Source organism: Callospermophilus lateralis, chromosome 15 (genome assembly GCF_048772815.1).
Source record: "Callospermophilus lateralis isolate mCalLat2 chromosome 15, mCalLat2.hap1, whole genome shotgun sequence".
Lineage (NCBI taxonomy): Eukaryota > Metazoa > Chordata > Mammalia > Rodentia > Sciuridae > Callospermophilus > Callospermophilus lateralis.
In genome coordinates, this window is record NC_135319.1 from 40,489,623 (window position 1) to 40,507,968 (window position 18,346).

Here is an 18,346-nt window from a genome sequence, read left to right on the forward strand (position 1 = left end):
CTGACTTTTTAACAATGGCATGTTAATTTTATTATATTTTAAATTTATAAATTAAAAAATCAGGATCTATATATCAGCAGTGTTGGGCATTGTCCATTGGCTTCCAGTATAACTTTTATACTTTTAGACAGAAGGAAACAAACCCTAGAAAACTGTCCCTAGAAACTTGATATCCTACCATCGTATTCAATATACTTGGTGGTGGTTCTTTGCTCAGTGATTTAATTATGTAATTGTATCTACATAGCTCTGGCTGCTTTTGGTGAGTTGTTGAGGAAGAGAAATCAAAAATGAGTCTTTTGGTGAGTTGTTGAGGAAGAGAAATCAAAAATGAGTCTTCTGATAGAAAATTTTGTTAGGTCATGTACTAAGAAATGAAAGTATGAGACAGAGGAATTTTATATATGTCCTTTTGTACCTTTTACATTTTTTTTGCCCTACATGTGCATTTCCTATTAAAATATTTTAAATTTGGGGAATTGGAGTGTAGCTCAGTGATAAAGTATTTACCTAATATGTATAAGGATTGATCCTTGGCACTGAAAAAAATTGAAAAATTACAAGTTTCTTATTTTAAGAATATGTCAAGTAAAATAATTAGCCCTAGCATATACCAAAATAATGAGCTTTGTTGATTCTTGAAAAATTATTTGAATATAACAGGAAGCTATTCCTGGCCTAGCAAGCTACCTTTGTTTACTACTGGAGCGGCTGGGATTACAGGCGTGCACCACCGCGCACCTCCAATACTTATTGAATGAACTCAAAAGTTGTAACATTTAAAAACTGTGCCACAGGGCTGGGGATGTGGCTCAAGCGGTAGCGTGCTCGCCTGGCATGCGTGCGGCCCAGGTTCAATCCTCAGCACCACGTACAAACAAAAATGTTGTGTCCGCCGAAAACTAAAAAATAAATAAATAAATATTAAAAAATTTCTCTCTCTCTCTCAAATAAATAAATAAAAACTGTGCCACAGACCACAGAAGGAGCTGTCTCCTCTAATGTCCCCTGACATGAGGGGCATCTTGCTTTTCATCTTGGTGTACTTATTTCCTGGAAAGAATGAGCCACCTTTTAATAAGGGCTTGACAGATACCACAATTTCTTATCACCTGTCTCAGGAGGACTAGTAGGAGCCATAATGACCTCATCAAAAAGAAAGGGTAAGTGCAAAAGGGTAAAATGCCTTCTTGGAGTCTCTTAATTCTGTTTTTATAAATTTGGAGTTTATGATGTGATAATGATGTGATATTAATGAAACAGGATAAAATCATCATAAATAGCATGATCTCAACAACTTTACAAGATAGATGAAGGGCAAGGGATGTTAGTTCAGTGGTAGAGCACTTGCCTAGCATGTGTGGGGCCCTGGGTCCAATCCCCAGCACTACATACACACACACACATTCACACACACACACACACACACACACACACACACACAATAGATGAATATATTCAAATATAGACAGAAATAGATATGCAGATACATATGCATATAATATGAATATAGATAAAATATATAGATAGATTAAATAACAATATATCATTCCATACAACTTCAAACCATAAGTATATTCAAACCTTCTGTCCTAATCCAGTCAAATAAGTCATTTATTCACTTTCAGCTTATCTCTTCTTAACTCTAAGGAAGAATCACCCTGAATTCTTTTCCCCATATAAATTCAATCCAAGACTAATCAATGCCAAGATCCAAGATCCAAGAACCACTTATAAAACAATTATTGCCATTATTCAGTGTAATCAACTCTCACACTCATAGGGGGGAAAAATGGAAGAAAATGCACCAAAAGGTTAACTGGTGGGGGGAGGTTAGGGCTCAGTGGCAGAGCAGTTGCCTTGCATGTGTGAAGCACTGGGTTCAATTCTCAGCACCGCATATAAATAAATGAACAAAATAAAGGTCAATCAACATCTAAAAAAAAATTTTTTTAAAGGTTAGTTGGGAGGCAGGGGCTGTGACTCAGTGGCAGAGCACTTGTCTGGCATGTGTGAGGCACTGGGTTCAATCCTTAGCACCGCATAAAAATAAACAAATAAAATAAAGGCATTCTGATCATTCACCAAAAAAAAAAAAAAAAATCAAAATTAAAAAAATAAAATGTTGGGGCTGGGATTGTGGCTCAGTGGTAGAGCACTCGCCTAGCACGGGTGGGACCCGGGTTCGATCTTCAGCATCACATAAAAATAAAGGCATTGTGTTGTGTCCATCTACACCTAAAAATATAATAAATATTTATTTAAAAAATAATAAAAATAAAATGTTAACTGGGGTTATGCCTGCATAGCAGGATTGTAAGCTTATTTATTTTATTTTAGCATTTTCCAAACTTTATGTGAGAATAATATATACATATATAAATATACGAACATATACATATATATAATTAGAAGAAAGCTAGACTTGAAAATTAAGATGTAATTATAATTGTAAAAAGGAGGAAGCCACTAGATGCCAACAGTATGGATTGGGATGGTTACCAAGTAAACACTTCACAACCAGTGCTAACTTGTAAATGCAGGTATTATGCATTTCTCTGTAGGTTTGATTTCAAAAACAAAGTTTATTTTAAAAAAATAATGGCCTCAACCAATGTAAAAAAAAAAAAAAAAAAAAAAAAAAGAGTCACTTGGCTTTGGTTGTTTTGGATTTGTTATTGGGTTGCTTTGGTTTTTTTTCATGTGCATAGAATAGAAAAGGCCGGCCAGTGGCTTCCTCTGAAAGAGGGGAAAGGATATTAGACAGGTTATTGAAAAACAAAGAGTAAGAAATGGAAGCACTCAGGGCACAGACAGCTGGAAATGTGATCTGTAAGTATCATAAGTTGGCCAAGTGACCTGTACATGATGTTTCTCTCTTAAAATCAAAATGCCTATGGTCTTTAATGACTCAGTTATAATAAATGATTTGAAAGTCCTCAGTAAAAAGGTATTATGAGACTTGTCTTCTTCCCTTTCCGAGTAAGATAGATTAAAATATTTTATCATCAGATCCCTGTGTCTGCTAATCCCAATTATAGAAATATGTGGAAAAAAGATCCAAACTATATCTAACCTCATTTACAAGTGCTTCTGGTGCTTTTTGTACAATCAGGGATGAATGCAAGAATGATGCTAAGCAGCCTAGGCTATGGAACAGATAGCCTGCAAATCACTCATTTCTGCATTTACAGTGTATTTCTCAGCTCCACTAGGGTATTGGATAGACAGAACAACATTGTGGTGGGATGTGCATACTGGGGATTAAACCCAGAGGTGCTTCACCACTGAGCTACATCCCCAGCTTTTTTTTTTTTTTTTTTTTTTTTTAAGATAGGGTCTCACTGTGTTGCTTAGGGCCTTGCTAAATTGCTGAGGCTGGCCTCAAACTTCTGATCCTCCTGTCTCAGTCTCCCAAGATGCTAGGATTATAGGTGTGTGCCACTGCACCCAGCTAGAATGATTCATTTAAATAGAATGAGCATCAATAAAAATATTAAATGAAAGCAATTGATAGAGACTTAAAAAAAGTAAAAGAAGAAGAGTCTGTACAACAAAATAATTAAATGGACAAGATTGAGAGTCAGTGTATGCATGGAATGAATTAACATAAAACAGAAACCAAGCCTATGTGCAAAGGTCACCAGTCCTAAGATATGAAAAACTGGTCTGATATGTTATTATTCTGCCTTCAAAATTAACTGTTCACCGGTTTTCCTTAATGAAACTATGTATCTCCCCCCCCTCCCCTTTCTTTCCCCCTCCCTCCCTCTCATTTTCTCACACTCTAGACCTTGGTCAACAATGGCAAATAAAATTTTAACCTACATGCCATTAAACACTGGGACAAATAGAAAAAAGAAAAAATTGACTCAGATATGTCATAGCTCAGCTGAATAACTGTATAAAATTGGTTATATTTTTTTTCCTGGATCACTTTGAGTGAATTTTTTACTTGCTTGGTGATTCCTGACCTGCTTTTGGAAACCATCCAATTAGGACAGATTGCCTGTTGAACAGGCCCAGAAGGTGTTGAATTGCACACTGTTTCCCATCTGGCTGGAGAAACTGTAGCCATGTGGACCTAGTAGGAAGCTTCCCTGGTAGTCTGTGGCCAACGGGACTCATCCCAAAGACACCTCACCTAGCTGAGAACCCAGAAACAATCAATAGACAAGTAGGTCCGTGTGAAGGTGACAGGAAGCCCCAAAAAGCCCTCCCAGAAGCAATCAATTTGTCAAATGATCAGTTCACCAAAATGTGTTTCTAATAGCTTCTATAAATTTTATAGTAATTGATGTGGCATGGAACAATTTTAACATCTTATGAGAATTTTTCTCAGAGCTTTATTTTGATTGTGGCTTCACTACAGTCATTCGCCAGCAGCCTTCCTAAAGCCAATCTGCCATCTATTTTGGAGCAAGAGAGAAAAAGAGCTATCCATATCCTGAATGACAAAGATGAAATTCTCTAAATTTCTGAGCTATGAAAACTGTTTTCAAGTTCCCAGGGTCCCAAAGGCCTAGATTACTAAAACTCTCACCCTCAACCCTGTTTAAAACCAACTCCATATATCTCCATTTAAATTTCAAACATATTAATTGATCTAGGTGAATTCTTAAAATATTTTTTACAAATGAAATTATCAGGAGGAACTTCTAGAAAAGGAAAAGAGAAATAAATGGCTAGTGAAGAGACAGAGACTTGGTATATAGGAGGGATAGCAGTTACAGTTTTATCACTTGTGAGTAATGGAAGTTCGTCACACCTATGGCTCATTTGAGGCATTCTCCCAAAGGAGAGAACTGAGACATGATCCTATGTGTTATGCTGCAAAAAATACCTTGGAATTTTTCTTACATTGTAGGTGTGAGGACAAATATTGCTCTCAACCAATGCTTTTCCTTCCACAGTGATTATCCTACGTAAATAAAAGGCAGTTAACACAAGATTGACCACTAGAGGAAAGACATTTTATGACATTTAACAATCTATAATATGTGCAGGGCAAGTCATCTGAAATTCAAATCCTAAAGTTATAACTATTTTATTGTCAGAATGGCATAAGTAAAGCCTATAACCTAAAAACCTAATGATAATGTTTATCTACAAAAGGATAGACAAAGTTCTATTAGGTGATGAACAATTGATAATCATTATTTATTAATTTCTCCAGAGTATGAATGTAAAAGGATAAACAAATGAAACACACACAGAGAAAAAGCAACAATTAAAATGTTACAGAGATTCTAGCGAGCTGGGGGTGTAGCTCAGTGGTAGCATGTTTGCCTAACATGTACAAAGCCCTGAGTTTGATCCTCAGCATCAGAGAGAGAGACCATATTTATAATTCCAGTACTAAGGATGCAGAGGTAGGAGAATCATTTCAGCCTGAGTGTACAAGACCAGTCTCAACAACAACAAAAAACTTACAGAAAGAGATGAGGCTCTCCATGTATCAATCACTCCTAACCTTTTAGGGTTAGAACAAAAAGAAAATTACAGAAAGCCTACTGAGTGACGTACAGATAGTTGAATTAATGAAGTTTTTTAAAGTGGTTGTAGCCATTTGCATGTGTTTTGGTTAGATATTAAGTGACCCCCTGCAAAGCTCGTGTGTGAACGATTCAAGAAAGTTTAGAGGTGAAATGATTGGACTATGAGAGCTTTAATCCAATCAGTGAATTAATCTCCTCATGGGGATTAGAATTACAGGAGGTGGTATGTTCCTGGAGGAGGTGGGCCATCAGGGGCATGCCTTTGGGAATTATATTTTGTCCTGGTGAGGAGAGCTCTTTCTGCTTCCTGATCATCATGTTCTGAGCCACTCTACTCCACCATAAACTTTTGCCATGATGTTCTGCCTGACCTCAAACCCCCCAAAATGGAGCCAGCCTTCTATGGACTAAGATCTCTGAAACTGTGAACCCCAGATAAACTTTTCCTTCCTAAAATTTATTAATTAATTAATGGACATAAATATCCATACATAAGTATAATATATATGTAACTAGCCATATATATTTAGCTATTAACATTTATTCATCTAGTGTTAATACATGTATATACACTATGTATGTATGTATATACATATGGATATAAACATATTATATAATTTTTTTAGCTTTTTAAAATTATTTTGAGACAGGTCTTTTTTTACATATAACACCAAGATTTCATTTTATTATTTTATTTTATTTATTTTTTTAAAATTTGTTCTTTTAGATATACATGACAATAGTGTATTTTGACATATTATACATACATGGAGTATAACTTACACTAATTAGGATCCCATTCTTAATGGTTGTACTTCACTATTGGTATATTCATATATGAACATAGGAAAGTTATGTCCAATTCATTCTACTGTCTTTTCCTATGTTCATATATGAATACAACAACAGTGAAACTCCACATCAGGTAAAATTGAGTATAGGAATTCCAAGTCCACTAAGGTAAAGAACAAAAGGAATTCAGAAACAACCCCCAACCAAACAAAAAAGATCATAAGAGAAAAAAAAATCACTGCTGATTTAAAAGCAGAGAGATACGCATCTCATCATTTTGTACCATCAATAAAAATAAATCTGAAACCAAAGGCCAGCCTAGCATTCTACTTCATCTTTGCAGAGAAGATAAATGACATAGCCAGTAACATCTAAAATTTAATTACTGAAAGATCTCCAACAGTTCATGGTTAATCCAAACTCAAAGCAGAAATAATGCACTTGGAGACAAGAAATTAGTATTAAATAGAAAGACTTTGGCAACATAATTAAAGTGGAAATTTAGAGAAGAGTTTTGAAAAATCCACAGCTAAGTTGATATCAGCTGTTAAAAATTAAGTGACAGTTGAATGGATTATCAATAAAAATGATCTATAGGTCAGAAGGGTTTAGAATAGCAAGGGAGACTAATTCAGTTGCAGTTAAGAGTTTCATACTTAAGAGACTGAAAATAATCAGAGTTAGTAGAATAATGTTTACTTAGCTAGCGTTAATAAGGAACCTTGGATATAAATAGTGAAAAAGAGAAGAACCTTAGTTCTGAATAAGTGAAGTTAAGCCACTCTTTTTTGAAAGGTTCCCCTGGTTATTTTATGTATATATACAATAAGCATATGTTAGTTTCTCATAATAATTAACCCACCTTAAACAAATTCATAGGTCTATACATTTCATTCCAAGATGAAAAAAAAGTTAACATTTTATATAGAGTGGTTTTAACTAAATACTTTGAGAGTTTTGCATTAATTTCTCCGAGTTATTTGAAAGACCTTGCCTTAGTCTTACAAGCCTTTTATATAAAAAATATTTTCTTCAATCGTCTTAAAATTAAATAAAAATAAAAAAATAAAGAAAAACTATAAAGAAAAAATAAAAACTATAAAGAAAATCTAAATATAACCCTAAAGGGCTATAATTTAAGAGGTATGAATCACTTTATAGACTAATTCTAACAAATGTCTCTAAAAACTTGCCTGTAAAGTAATTTCTATATTTAAAGTCTCAAGTCAGAGGAGTATTCCAATTAGAAGAACCTGGATAATAATTGATGCCTAAAATAATGCAATTTTTTAATTACATTTCTTTATAATATAAAGATCAATGTAAACAAAATAAGTACATAAGAGTAATTACAGTGATTTATTTAATTATTTATTTAATTCTTTAATTATTAATAACTAAATGTACTGGGGATTGAACTCAGGGCTTTGCACATGCTAAGCATGAGCTCTACCACTGAGTTACACCCCCAGCCCTTCTTATTCTATAATGTGATTATTTTGATATGTAGTGTTTTTTTAATGGTATAAAGAAAAGTAACACAATGGTTTAATAAGTCCAATAATTCACCAGAATGCAATAAGAATAACTTACAGTTCTCTCTGACTAAAGGGATCCTGTTTTTTTTTCTTTTTTAATGGATTATAAGCCTTAAAAAAAAGAACAAGCTTATATGAACAAAAAAAATGGTAGAAATGAATTTGCAATGGTTCAAAATTCAATATATGAGCAACTTTAGAAGCACATTTATTAGAACTCATAAAATGAAGTGTAAATGATAACAGGAAGTTTATATACTGAAACAAACAGCCAAAGAGACTGAAAAATGTAGTCACAGGCTCTTCTGGCTCTGATTCATTGCCTCTGTTCTGAATTTCCTCTCACAGGATTTTGTAAGCACTGAGTTAAACACAGATCCTACCAACTTTTTGTTCTTCTCCATCCTATTGCCTATTGAGTCTTGTGTTAACAAACTCTTCATCATTATGACCAAAATACCTGATATAAACAACTTAAAGGAGGAAGGCTTTATTTTAGCTCACAGTTTCAGAGGTTTCAGCCCTTGCTTAGCTGGCTCTAAGGCAGTTCTGCTGGGAAGCAGACAGAGAGACAGAAAGGAAGGAATCAGGAATGAGATATATACATCCCCAGTGACCTACCTCCTCCAACAGTTCCCCACCTACCTTCAGTTTCCACAACTTCCCAGGTGTCCATTCAGCATTCAACAGATTAATGCCCTGATAAGTGGTTGATCTCATGATTCAACCACTTTCCAAAAGCCCTGAACATTGCTGCAATGAGGACCGAATCTTCAGCACATGAGTCCTTGGGGAACATTTCATATCCAAACCATAACAACTCTTTAAGATAACTCATGAGTTTAATTCATGAGTAGCCTGAGCCTCACAGATCTACATCACCCCCCAGAGAGAAACCCACCATTTTCACCGAGTCAGTCAAAGTTTCCCACTGATGGAATGGCATCGATATCTGGCTCCTTCTCCAATGGTCATAGCGGGCTCGACTCTCTTCATTGGTCAGAATCTCTTTTGCCTTCTGCAGTTTCTGAAAAGTCTCCACTGGAAAACAAATCAAGAAATGAGAATTTCTTTCTTGGAGGGGCTAAAATTCAAACCATCAGAAGATCTTTCTAGAATCATTGCTTTGCCATTTACCAGTTATATGATCTAAGGCTAGTTTACATAGTTCAGCTTTAGTTTCCTCATTTATAAAGTATATCATAAAGACAAGGGTGATCATGTATATAAATTGCCTGACATATAGCTTATCCACTCCCTTTACATGTTCCAGGTACTGTCTGAGGTGAGGACAACAAGTTGTGAATAACAGAAAGTATTAGCAAAAGAGACAGAAATTCACAAACATTGGGAAAATAGAATTTTCTCTACTAGGGAGTTAGTGGGAAGTAGTGACCAAGCAACAGGGACAGTATGAATTAAGGTTTAAGGCAGGAAGAAACACGGTAATGATAATTTAGAGAAAGCTGAAATTGTCAATGAGGCTAAAGGACACAGGGCCAGGAAAAGAACAGTGAGGGATGGGGTCGTTGTGCACTGAACAAAAGCCTAGTCATCCTGAGCCTTCAGGGTCATGCTAAGGATTCTAGTTTTGTGTTTGTTTGTTTTTTGTGTTTTATTTTGTTTTGTCATCAGAGCAATGGAAAACTATTGGGAAGCTTTGAGTACAGTAAATAATGTTGTAGGTGCTCAGTAAGTAGTAGCTTTGTCACTGACCTGTTTGACTAGATGGCATGCAAGAGAAACGTTTCATGGCCCTATTGGAAATACTTCCAAAGTCTCTATTGCCCCCACCACCGCTACCCTATCCCCCGTAAAGTTAAAACTTCACATAGAGCAGGACACAAAACAAGCTTGATATACAAAAATCAACTGTTTCTACACATGAGCAATAAACAATCTGAAAACAAATTAAGGAAACAATTCCATTTTATAACAGCATTGAAAAGAATAAAAACACTCAGGAAATTTTTTAACAAAAGAAATGCAAGAAACATTCTAAAAACAATACAATCTTGTTTAAAGAAATTAAAAAAGATCCAAATAAATGGAAAGATACCCCATGTTACTGAATTGAAAGATTTGATATTGCCAAAGTGGTAATATTCCCCAAATTGATCTACAGATTCAACAACTTCTACTGAAATCCCATTTACTTTTTGTGCAGAAATTGACAAACTGGTTCTAAAATCTTAAAATATGTAAATATAAGGGACTCAGAACAGCCCCAACAATCTTGAAAAATAAGAACAAAGTTGGAGAACTCATACTTCTTAATTTCAAAATTTCCTCAAAGTACAGTAATGAGAACAGACTTGTTGTGACCTGAGGATAGATGTATAGATAAATGGAATAGAATTGAGAATCCAGAAATAAACCCTAACATACAGTCAACTGATTTTTTTTAAATATTTATTTTTTAGTTGTAGTTGGACAGAATGCCTTTATTTTATTTATTTATCTTTATGTGGTGCTGAGGATCGAACCCAGGCCCTCAAATGTGCTAGGCAAGCACCCTACCACTGAACCACAATCCCAGCCCCCAGTCAATTGATTTTTGACAAGAGTACCAAGATAATTCAGTTGGGAAAGAACAGTCTTCTCAGCAAATGGTTCTGAACAACTAGATATCCACATATAAAAGAATGAATTTGCATCCTTATTTAAACCATTTATAAATTTTTTAAACTTAAAATGGATCACAGATTGAAAAGTAAGAGTTAACACTATACAACTCTTAAGAAAATACTAGGAGTAAATTTTGTGACCTTAGATTAGGCACGGCTTCTTACAAATGACACCAAAAGTATAAGCAACAATAAAAACAACAATGACAAAAATAAATTAAGTGAACTACATCAAAATTAAAACTTGTATGCTTCAAAGAGTACCATCAATGCTGGATGTGGGGGTACATGCCTGCAATCCTAGCTACTAGAGAGGCTAGGTAGGATCCCAAGTTCAAAGCCACCCTGGGCAACTTAGTGAAACCTTGTCTCAAAAAAAAAAAAAAAAAAAAAATGAATGAGGATAGCACAGTGATAGAGCATTTGCCTAGCATGTATAATAACCCAGGTTCAAATGGTACAGAATAGAGGACACAGAGACCAATCCACAAAATTATAAATCTTATATTTGACAAAGGTGCTAAAAGCATGCAATGGAGAAAGGATAGCATCTTCAACAAATGGTGCTGGGAAAACTAGAAATCCATATGCAACAAAATGAATCTGAATCCCTTTCTCTTGCCATGCACAAAAGTTAACTCAAACTGGATCAAGGAGCTTGATATCAAAACAGAGACTCTGCGTCTGATAGAAGACAAAGTTGGCTCTAATCTACATATTGTGGGGTCAGGCTCCAAATTCCTTAATAGGACACCCATAGCACAAGAGTTAAAAACAAGAATCAACAAATGGGACTTACTCAAACTAAAAAGTTTTTTCTCAACAAGAGAAACAATAAGAGAGGTAAATAGGGAGCCTACATCCTGGGAACAAATTTTTACTCCTCACACTTCAGATAGAGCCCTAATATCCAGAGTATACAAAGAACTCAAAAAATTAAACAATAAGGAAACAAATAACTCAATCAACAAATGGCCAAGGACCTGAACAGACACTTCTCAGAGGAAGACATGCAATCAATCAACAAGTATACAAAAAAATGCTCACCATCTCTAGCAGCCAGAGAAATGCAAATTAAAACCACCCTAAGATACTATCTCACTCCAGTAAGAATGGCAGCCATTACGAAGTCAAACAACAAGTGCTGATGAGGATGTGGGGAAAAGGGTACACTTGTACATTGCTGGTGGAACTGCAAATTGGTGCGGCCAATTTGGAAAGCAGTATAGAGATTCCTCGAAACCTGGGAATAGAACCACCATTTGACCCAGCTATTCCCCTTCTCGGACTATTCCCCAAAGACCTTAAAAGAGCATATTATAGTGATACAGCTAACATCGATGTTCATAGCAGCACAATTCACAACAGCTAGACTGTGGAACCAACCTAGATGCCCTTCAATAGATGAATGGATAAAAAAAAATGTGGCATTTATACACAATGGAGTATTACTCAGCATTAAAAAATGACAAAATCATGGCATTTACAGGGAAATGGATGGCATTAGAGCAGATTATGCTAAGTGAAGCTAGCCAATCCCTAAAAAACAAATGCCAAATGTCTTCTTTGATATAAGGAGGGCAATTAAGAACAGAACAGGGAGGAAGAGCATGAGAAGAACATTACCATTAAACAGGGACGAGAGAGGTAGGAGGGAAAGGGAGAGAGAAGGGAAATTGCATGGAAATGGAAGGATATACTCATTGTTATACAAAATTACATATAAGAGGAAGTGAGGGGAAAGGGAGAAAAAACAAGAGAGAGAAATGAATTCCAATAGATGGGATAGAGAGAGAAGATGGGAGGGGAGGAGAGGGGGGATAGTAGAGGATAGAAAGGGCAGCAGAATACAACATACACTAGTATGGCAGTATGTAAAAACATGGCTGTGTAACCGACGTGATTCTGCAATCTGTATACGGGGTAAAAATGGGAGTTCACAATCCACTTGAATCAAATGTATGGAATATGAAATGTCAAGAGCTTTGTAATGTTTTGAACAACTAATAATAAAATAAAAATAATAAAAAGAAAAAAGAAAAAAAATAACCCAGGTTCAATCCCAGCACAAAGAAAAAGAGTATCATCAATAAAGTGAAAAGACAACCCATAGAATGGGGAAAAAAAATTAGCAAATCATAGATCTTATATGGTACTTATATCTAAAATTTGTAAAGAACTCTTACAACTCATTAATAAGATGACTCAATCACAAAATGGGTAAAAGGTTTAGACATTTCTTCAAATAAGATACACAAATAGCCAATAAACATATGAAAAGACACTCAGCATCAATAGTCTTCAAGAAGATAGAAATAGGGCTGGGGATGTGGCTCAAGCAGTAGCGCGCTCGCCTGGCATGCGTGCGGCCTGGGTTCAATCCTCAGCACCACATACAAACAAAGATGTTGTGTCTGCCAAATACTAAAAAATAAATTTTAAAAAAATTCTCTCTCTCTCTCTCTCTCTCTCTCTCTCTCTCTCTCTCTCACTCTCTCTTAAAAAAAAAAGATAGAAATAAAAACCACAGTAGAATAGCACTTTACACCTATCAGGATGGCTAAAATAGAATGATGGTAACAACTGGTGGATAGAATATAAAGAAGTAGGAACCCTCATACATGGCAGACTGGAATTCAAAATGGTATAGCAACTTCTTAATACCTCAAAATGTTAAGCAGAGTCACCATATGACCCAACAATTTAAATCCTAGGTATATATGGTGAGAAGTTAAAGCATACATCCATGCATATACTGGTATATGATAGCAGCATTATTCATAATGGCCAAAAAGTGAAACAACCCAAATGTCTATTAACTGACAAATCGATAAGCAAAATGTGGTGTATCTGGTCTGGGACTATAGCTCAGTTGGTAGAGTGCTTGCCTCACATGCACAAGGCCAAGGGTTCAATCCCCAGCCCCCCCCCACACACACACACACAAAAAGTGGTATATCTACATAAATAATATTAAGGAATTATCATTCATCAATTAAAAAAAAGAACTGAAATAATTGATATGTGCTACAACATGGATAAATAAATATAGGAAACCAGTCACAAAAGACTACATATTGTATGATTCTTATTTATATGAAATATTCAAAATTAAGTGGATTAGTAGCTACTCGGAATGGGAAGTGATTGCTTCCCTCCAAGTATGAGGTTTCCTCTTGTGATGAAATGTTCTGAAATTAGACAGTAGCAATGGTTGCATAACACTGAATATGCTAAAAACCACTGAAGTGTACCTTAAAAGGTGAATTTATAGTATGTGAATTATATCTGTTGTGTACAATTATTTGTGTTGCTTAAAATACACACACACACACACACACACACACACACACACACATATATATACACACAAAGGATCTCACAAAAATAGAAGGGAGACCTAGGATTGAGAAGGAGGGAAAAGGGGAGGGCATGGGGAATTACTGGAGAATGAAATCTACCAAATTATGCTGAGTCTATGTATGAATATACCACAATAAATCCCACTTACATATATTATTATAATGTACTGATTAAAATAATAATAAACAGAAAGGAGATAAGTAAAGTAGAGCAAACAGATTAAGGGTAGGGAGGAAGGGAGGAGAAGGGAAGACACTGCGAAATATGACTGATCAAATTATGTTATGTGCAGAGACAAATACAGCAGCATGAATCTCATTGTATTCAATTATATACACCAATAAAAATAATAATTAAAAACTATCTGTAGAGGTGATGAAAGTTTTGTATCTTGATTATGATGCTGATTACATGATTCTATACAGATGTTAAAACTGTGTGCCAAAAAGTCAATTTTACTGTATGAAATTTTTTTAAATGAAATTATTCTAAAACTACCTGAAACCATACAAGACAATTTGCAAAAGGGCCAAACATAATATTATAAATAGAAAGTATTGTCATGACCACAATTATCATTTATAAGCTCCTACTCTGTGTGAGACCCTGTGCTGGGCCTGGCATGGTCACAGTTTTCCTTTAAAAAAAAACTTTATGAGGTGGATATTATTATTATTATCCCCATCTTACAGAATCTAAGGCTACAGGAAATTAAGGTAACTTGTTCCAAGTCCCAAAGTTTCAAACAATGGAGCCATGGTTCAAACCCAAGCCTGCCAGGCTTCTAGCCTGTGCTCCAGGCCACACTTGACCACCTTTCTGCTCCTTCCATTTTCCTGGAATATTTTTTGTCCTCTGATCCCCAAATTCTTCTTCAATCCCATCATTCATTAATAATACCGAGGGGGATCCAACATGGCGGCCGGCGAGGAAGCTGCACTTTCAATATCTCCACATTAACGGGATCAGAAACACCAATTAAAACAGCTACATTCTACCTACTGAGGATCTTCTAGCAAAATTCCGTTGAAAGGAGACCTGCCGAGAATTAGTAAGTTTATTAGACGTGACAGTTTGCCCCAGACAAGTGAAACTTGACTGGCAGCGCGGGCTCAGAGTCCAATCCCGCGGCCACCCGCCGCTTCTGCAAGCGGCAGGCGGCCCAGAGCAGCGCGGCAGAAGGGTCCCCGCCCAGCCAGCAGACAGCGCCCGCCATCCCGGCTACCCTGGCGGCCCTGCTTTCGCTCGGCGAAAAGCCACCCCACCCGGCTGGTTCTTAGCCACGCCGCTGCAGCCACCCGGCTTTACAAGCACCCCCGGCGGCCCTGCTCGGCGAGAAGGGTCCCCGCCCTGCCGGCAGACAGCTCCCGCCATTCCGCTCTTGTTCTGCAAGCAGCCACCCCGCCCGCTTGGTTCTTAGCCACAAGGCTGCAGCCGCCCGGCTTTACAAGCGCCCCCGGCGACCCTGCTCGGCGAGAAGGGTCCCCGCCCTGCCGGCAGACAGCTCCCGCCATTCCGCTCTTGTTCGGCAAGCAGCCACCCCGCCCGCTTGGTTCTTAGCCACGAGGCTGCAGCCGCCCGGCTTTACAAGCGCCCCCGGCGACCCTGCTCGGCGAGAAGGGTCCCTGCCCGGCCAACAGACAGTTTCCGCCATCCCGGCTACCCTGCTGGTCCCGCTCTTGCCCTGCAAACAGCCACCCCGCCTGCCTGGGTCTTAGACACGCGGCGGCAGCCACCCGGCTTTACAAGCGCCCCCGGCGACCCTGCTTGGCGAGAAGGGTCCCCGCCCTGCCGGCAGACAGCTCTCGCCATTCCGCTCTTGTTCTGCAAACAGCCACCCCGCCCGCTTGGTTCTTAGCCACGAGGCTGCAGCCGCCCGGCTTTACAAGCGCCCCCGGCGACCCTGCTCGGCGAGAAGGGTCCCCGCCCAGCCGGCAGACAGCTCCCGCCATTCCGCTCTTGTTCTGCAAACAGCCACCCCGCCCGCTTGGTTCTTAGCCACGAGGCTGCAGCCGCCCGGCTTTACAAGCGCCCCCGGCGACCCTGCTCGGCGAGAAGGGTCCCTGCCCGGCCAACAGACAGTTTCCGCCATCCCGGCTACCCTGCCGGTCCCGCTCTTGCCCTGCAAACAGCCACCCCGCCCGCCTGGGTCTTAGACACGCGGCGGCAGCCGCCCGGCTTTACAAGCGCCCCCAGCGGCCCTACTCGTCGAGAAGGGTCCCTGCCCGGCCGGCAGACAGCTCCCACCATCCCGGCACTCCTGGCGGCCCGCCCGCTCTGCGAAGGGTTACCCCACCCGGCTCTTAGCCACGCGGGCGCCATCTGCCTGGCGCTGAGGGAGCCCCCGGCGGCCCAGCGCAGCCAGAAGGGTCCCCGCCTGGCCCGACAGAAGGCACGTGCCCTTCCGGCTCTGCTAACGGCCCTGCCCACCCAGGAAAGGGCTCCCCACCTTGAGAGGATGGGAAGGAAATCTAACCAAGCCTCTATGAATTAGCGAACTGGGATCTAAAACCAGAGATTATATCAGACCAGAGACAAGCCAGTTCCACCTCTCCCTTCGGTCACTCCTGCAAGGAGCCAGGGGCCCGCCATAGCAGAGAGGGGAAGTCACCAAAGATCGGCCAAAGAGATTCCTTCCCAGCGGACTCTAAATTAGCAGGAGCGGCGAGGGAGCCGGACGGAGCTGGCGGGAACCGTGGCAGCGGCACGGGAACCGGCGGGAGCTGAGGCGGCGCTGACGCAGGAGCCGGCGGGAGCCGCGCGGCGCGGGTCTCCCAGCTACAGCACCCACCAGTGCTGACGACTGAGGTCTCTTGCACCAGATACGGGGGCGTGGCTACCAGAAGAAAGAAACGCGATCAGTATGAAAAGACAAGGAAAGAAAGGACCACAAGCAATGCAGGTCAACTCAACTTTAGAAGAGGTAATATCTGCAGCAGATGGAATGTCAGATAAAGAATTCAGGATATACATGCTTCAGATGATCTGGAGTCTCAAAGAAGACATTAGACAGCAAAATCAGACAATGAAAGACCACTTCGACCACTTCGACAATAAATTACACAAACAAATCCAAGAAGCAAAAGATCAATTATACAGGGAGATAGAGGTTATAAAAAACAAACAAACAGAAATCCTGGAAATGCAGGAAACAATAAACCAACTTAAAAACTCAATTGAGAATACTACCAGCAGAGTAGAACACTTAGAAGATAGAACATCAGACAATGAAGACAAAGTATTTCAACTGGAGAAGAACATAGACAGCTCAGCAAAGCTGTTAAGAAACCATGAGCAGAACATTCAAGAAATATGGGATAATATAAAGAGACCCAACTTAAGGGTCATGGGGATACAGGAAGGTATTGAGGTCCAAACCAAAGGAATGACCAATCTATTCAACGAAATAATACGAGAAAACTTCCCAGACTTGAAGAATGAGACAGAATCCCAAATCCTAGAAGCCTACAGGACGCCGAATGTGCAAAATCATAAGAGAGCCACACCTAGACACATTATAATGAAGATGCCCAACATACAGAATAAGGAGAGAATTTTAAAAGCTACAAGAGAAAGGAAGCAGATTACATTTAGGGGTAAACCAATCAGGATAACAGCTGATCTTTCAACACAGACTCTGAAAGCTAGAAGATCCTGGAATAACATATTTCAAACGTTGAAAGAAAAGGGGTTCCAACCAAGAATTGTGTATCCCGCGAAATTAAGCTTCAGGATGGAAGATGAAATTAAAACCTTTCATGATAAACAAAAGTTAAAAGAATTTGCAGCTAGAAAACCAGCTCTTCAAAACATCCTCGGCAAAATATTACAGGAAGAGGAAATGGAAAATATCAATGAAAACCAACAGCGGGAGGTAGTACAGTAAAGGTGGGGGGGAATAATCAAAGAGGAAAACAAACCATGTTTAGTAACATAAATAAACAAATATGGCTGGAAGAACAAACCATATCTCAATAATAACTCTAAATGTTAATGGCTTAAACTCACCAATTAAGAGACACAGGCTAGCAGAATGGATCACTAAACAAGACCCAACAATATGCTGCCTTCAGGAGACACATCTGAAAGGAAAAGACATACATAGACTGAAGGTGAAAGGTTGGGAAAAATCATATCACTCATATGGACTTCGCAAACAAGCAGGAGTGTCCATACTCATTTCAAATAAAATAGATTTCAAGCCAAAGTTAATCAAAAGGGATGAAGAGGGACACTACATACTTCTCAAGGGAACCATACACCAACAAGACATAACAATCATAAATATATATGCCCCAAACAATGGTGCAGCTATGTTCATCAAACAAACTCTTCTCAAGTTCAAGAGTCTAATAGACCACCATACAATAATCATGGGAGACTTCAACACACCTCTCTCACCACTGGACAGATCTTCCAAACAAAAGTTGAATAAGGAAACTATAGAGCTCAATAACACAATTAATAACCTAGACTTAATTGACATATATAGAATATACCACCCAACATCAAGCAGTTACACTTTTTT

General features: G+C 38.7%; 1 protein-coding gene across 2 annotated transcripts in view; it reads right to left on the reverse strand.

Annotated features, from left to right (window-relative positions):
- The window catches only part of Dnajc12 (DnaJ heat shock protein family (Hsp40) member C12), a 55,190-nt gene that overhangs the window by 9,547 nt on the left and 27,297 nt on the right, over positions 1 to 18,346 (reverse strand). For both annotated transcript variants that reach the window (XM_076834691.1, XM_076834690.1), the window contains one exon: positions 8,730 to 8,869. In XM_076834691.1, coding sequence (XP_076690806.1) covers positions 8,730 to 8,869 — 140 coding nt within the window. The remainder of the gene's footprint in view (positions 1 to 8,729; positions 8,870 to 18,346) is intronic.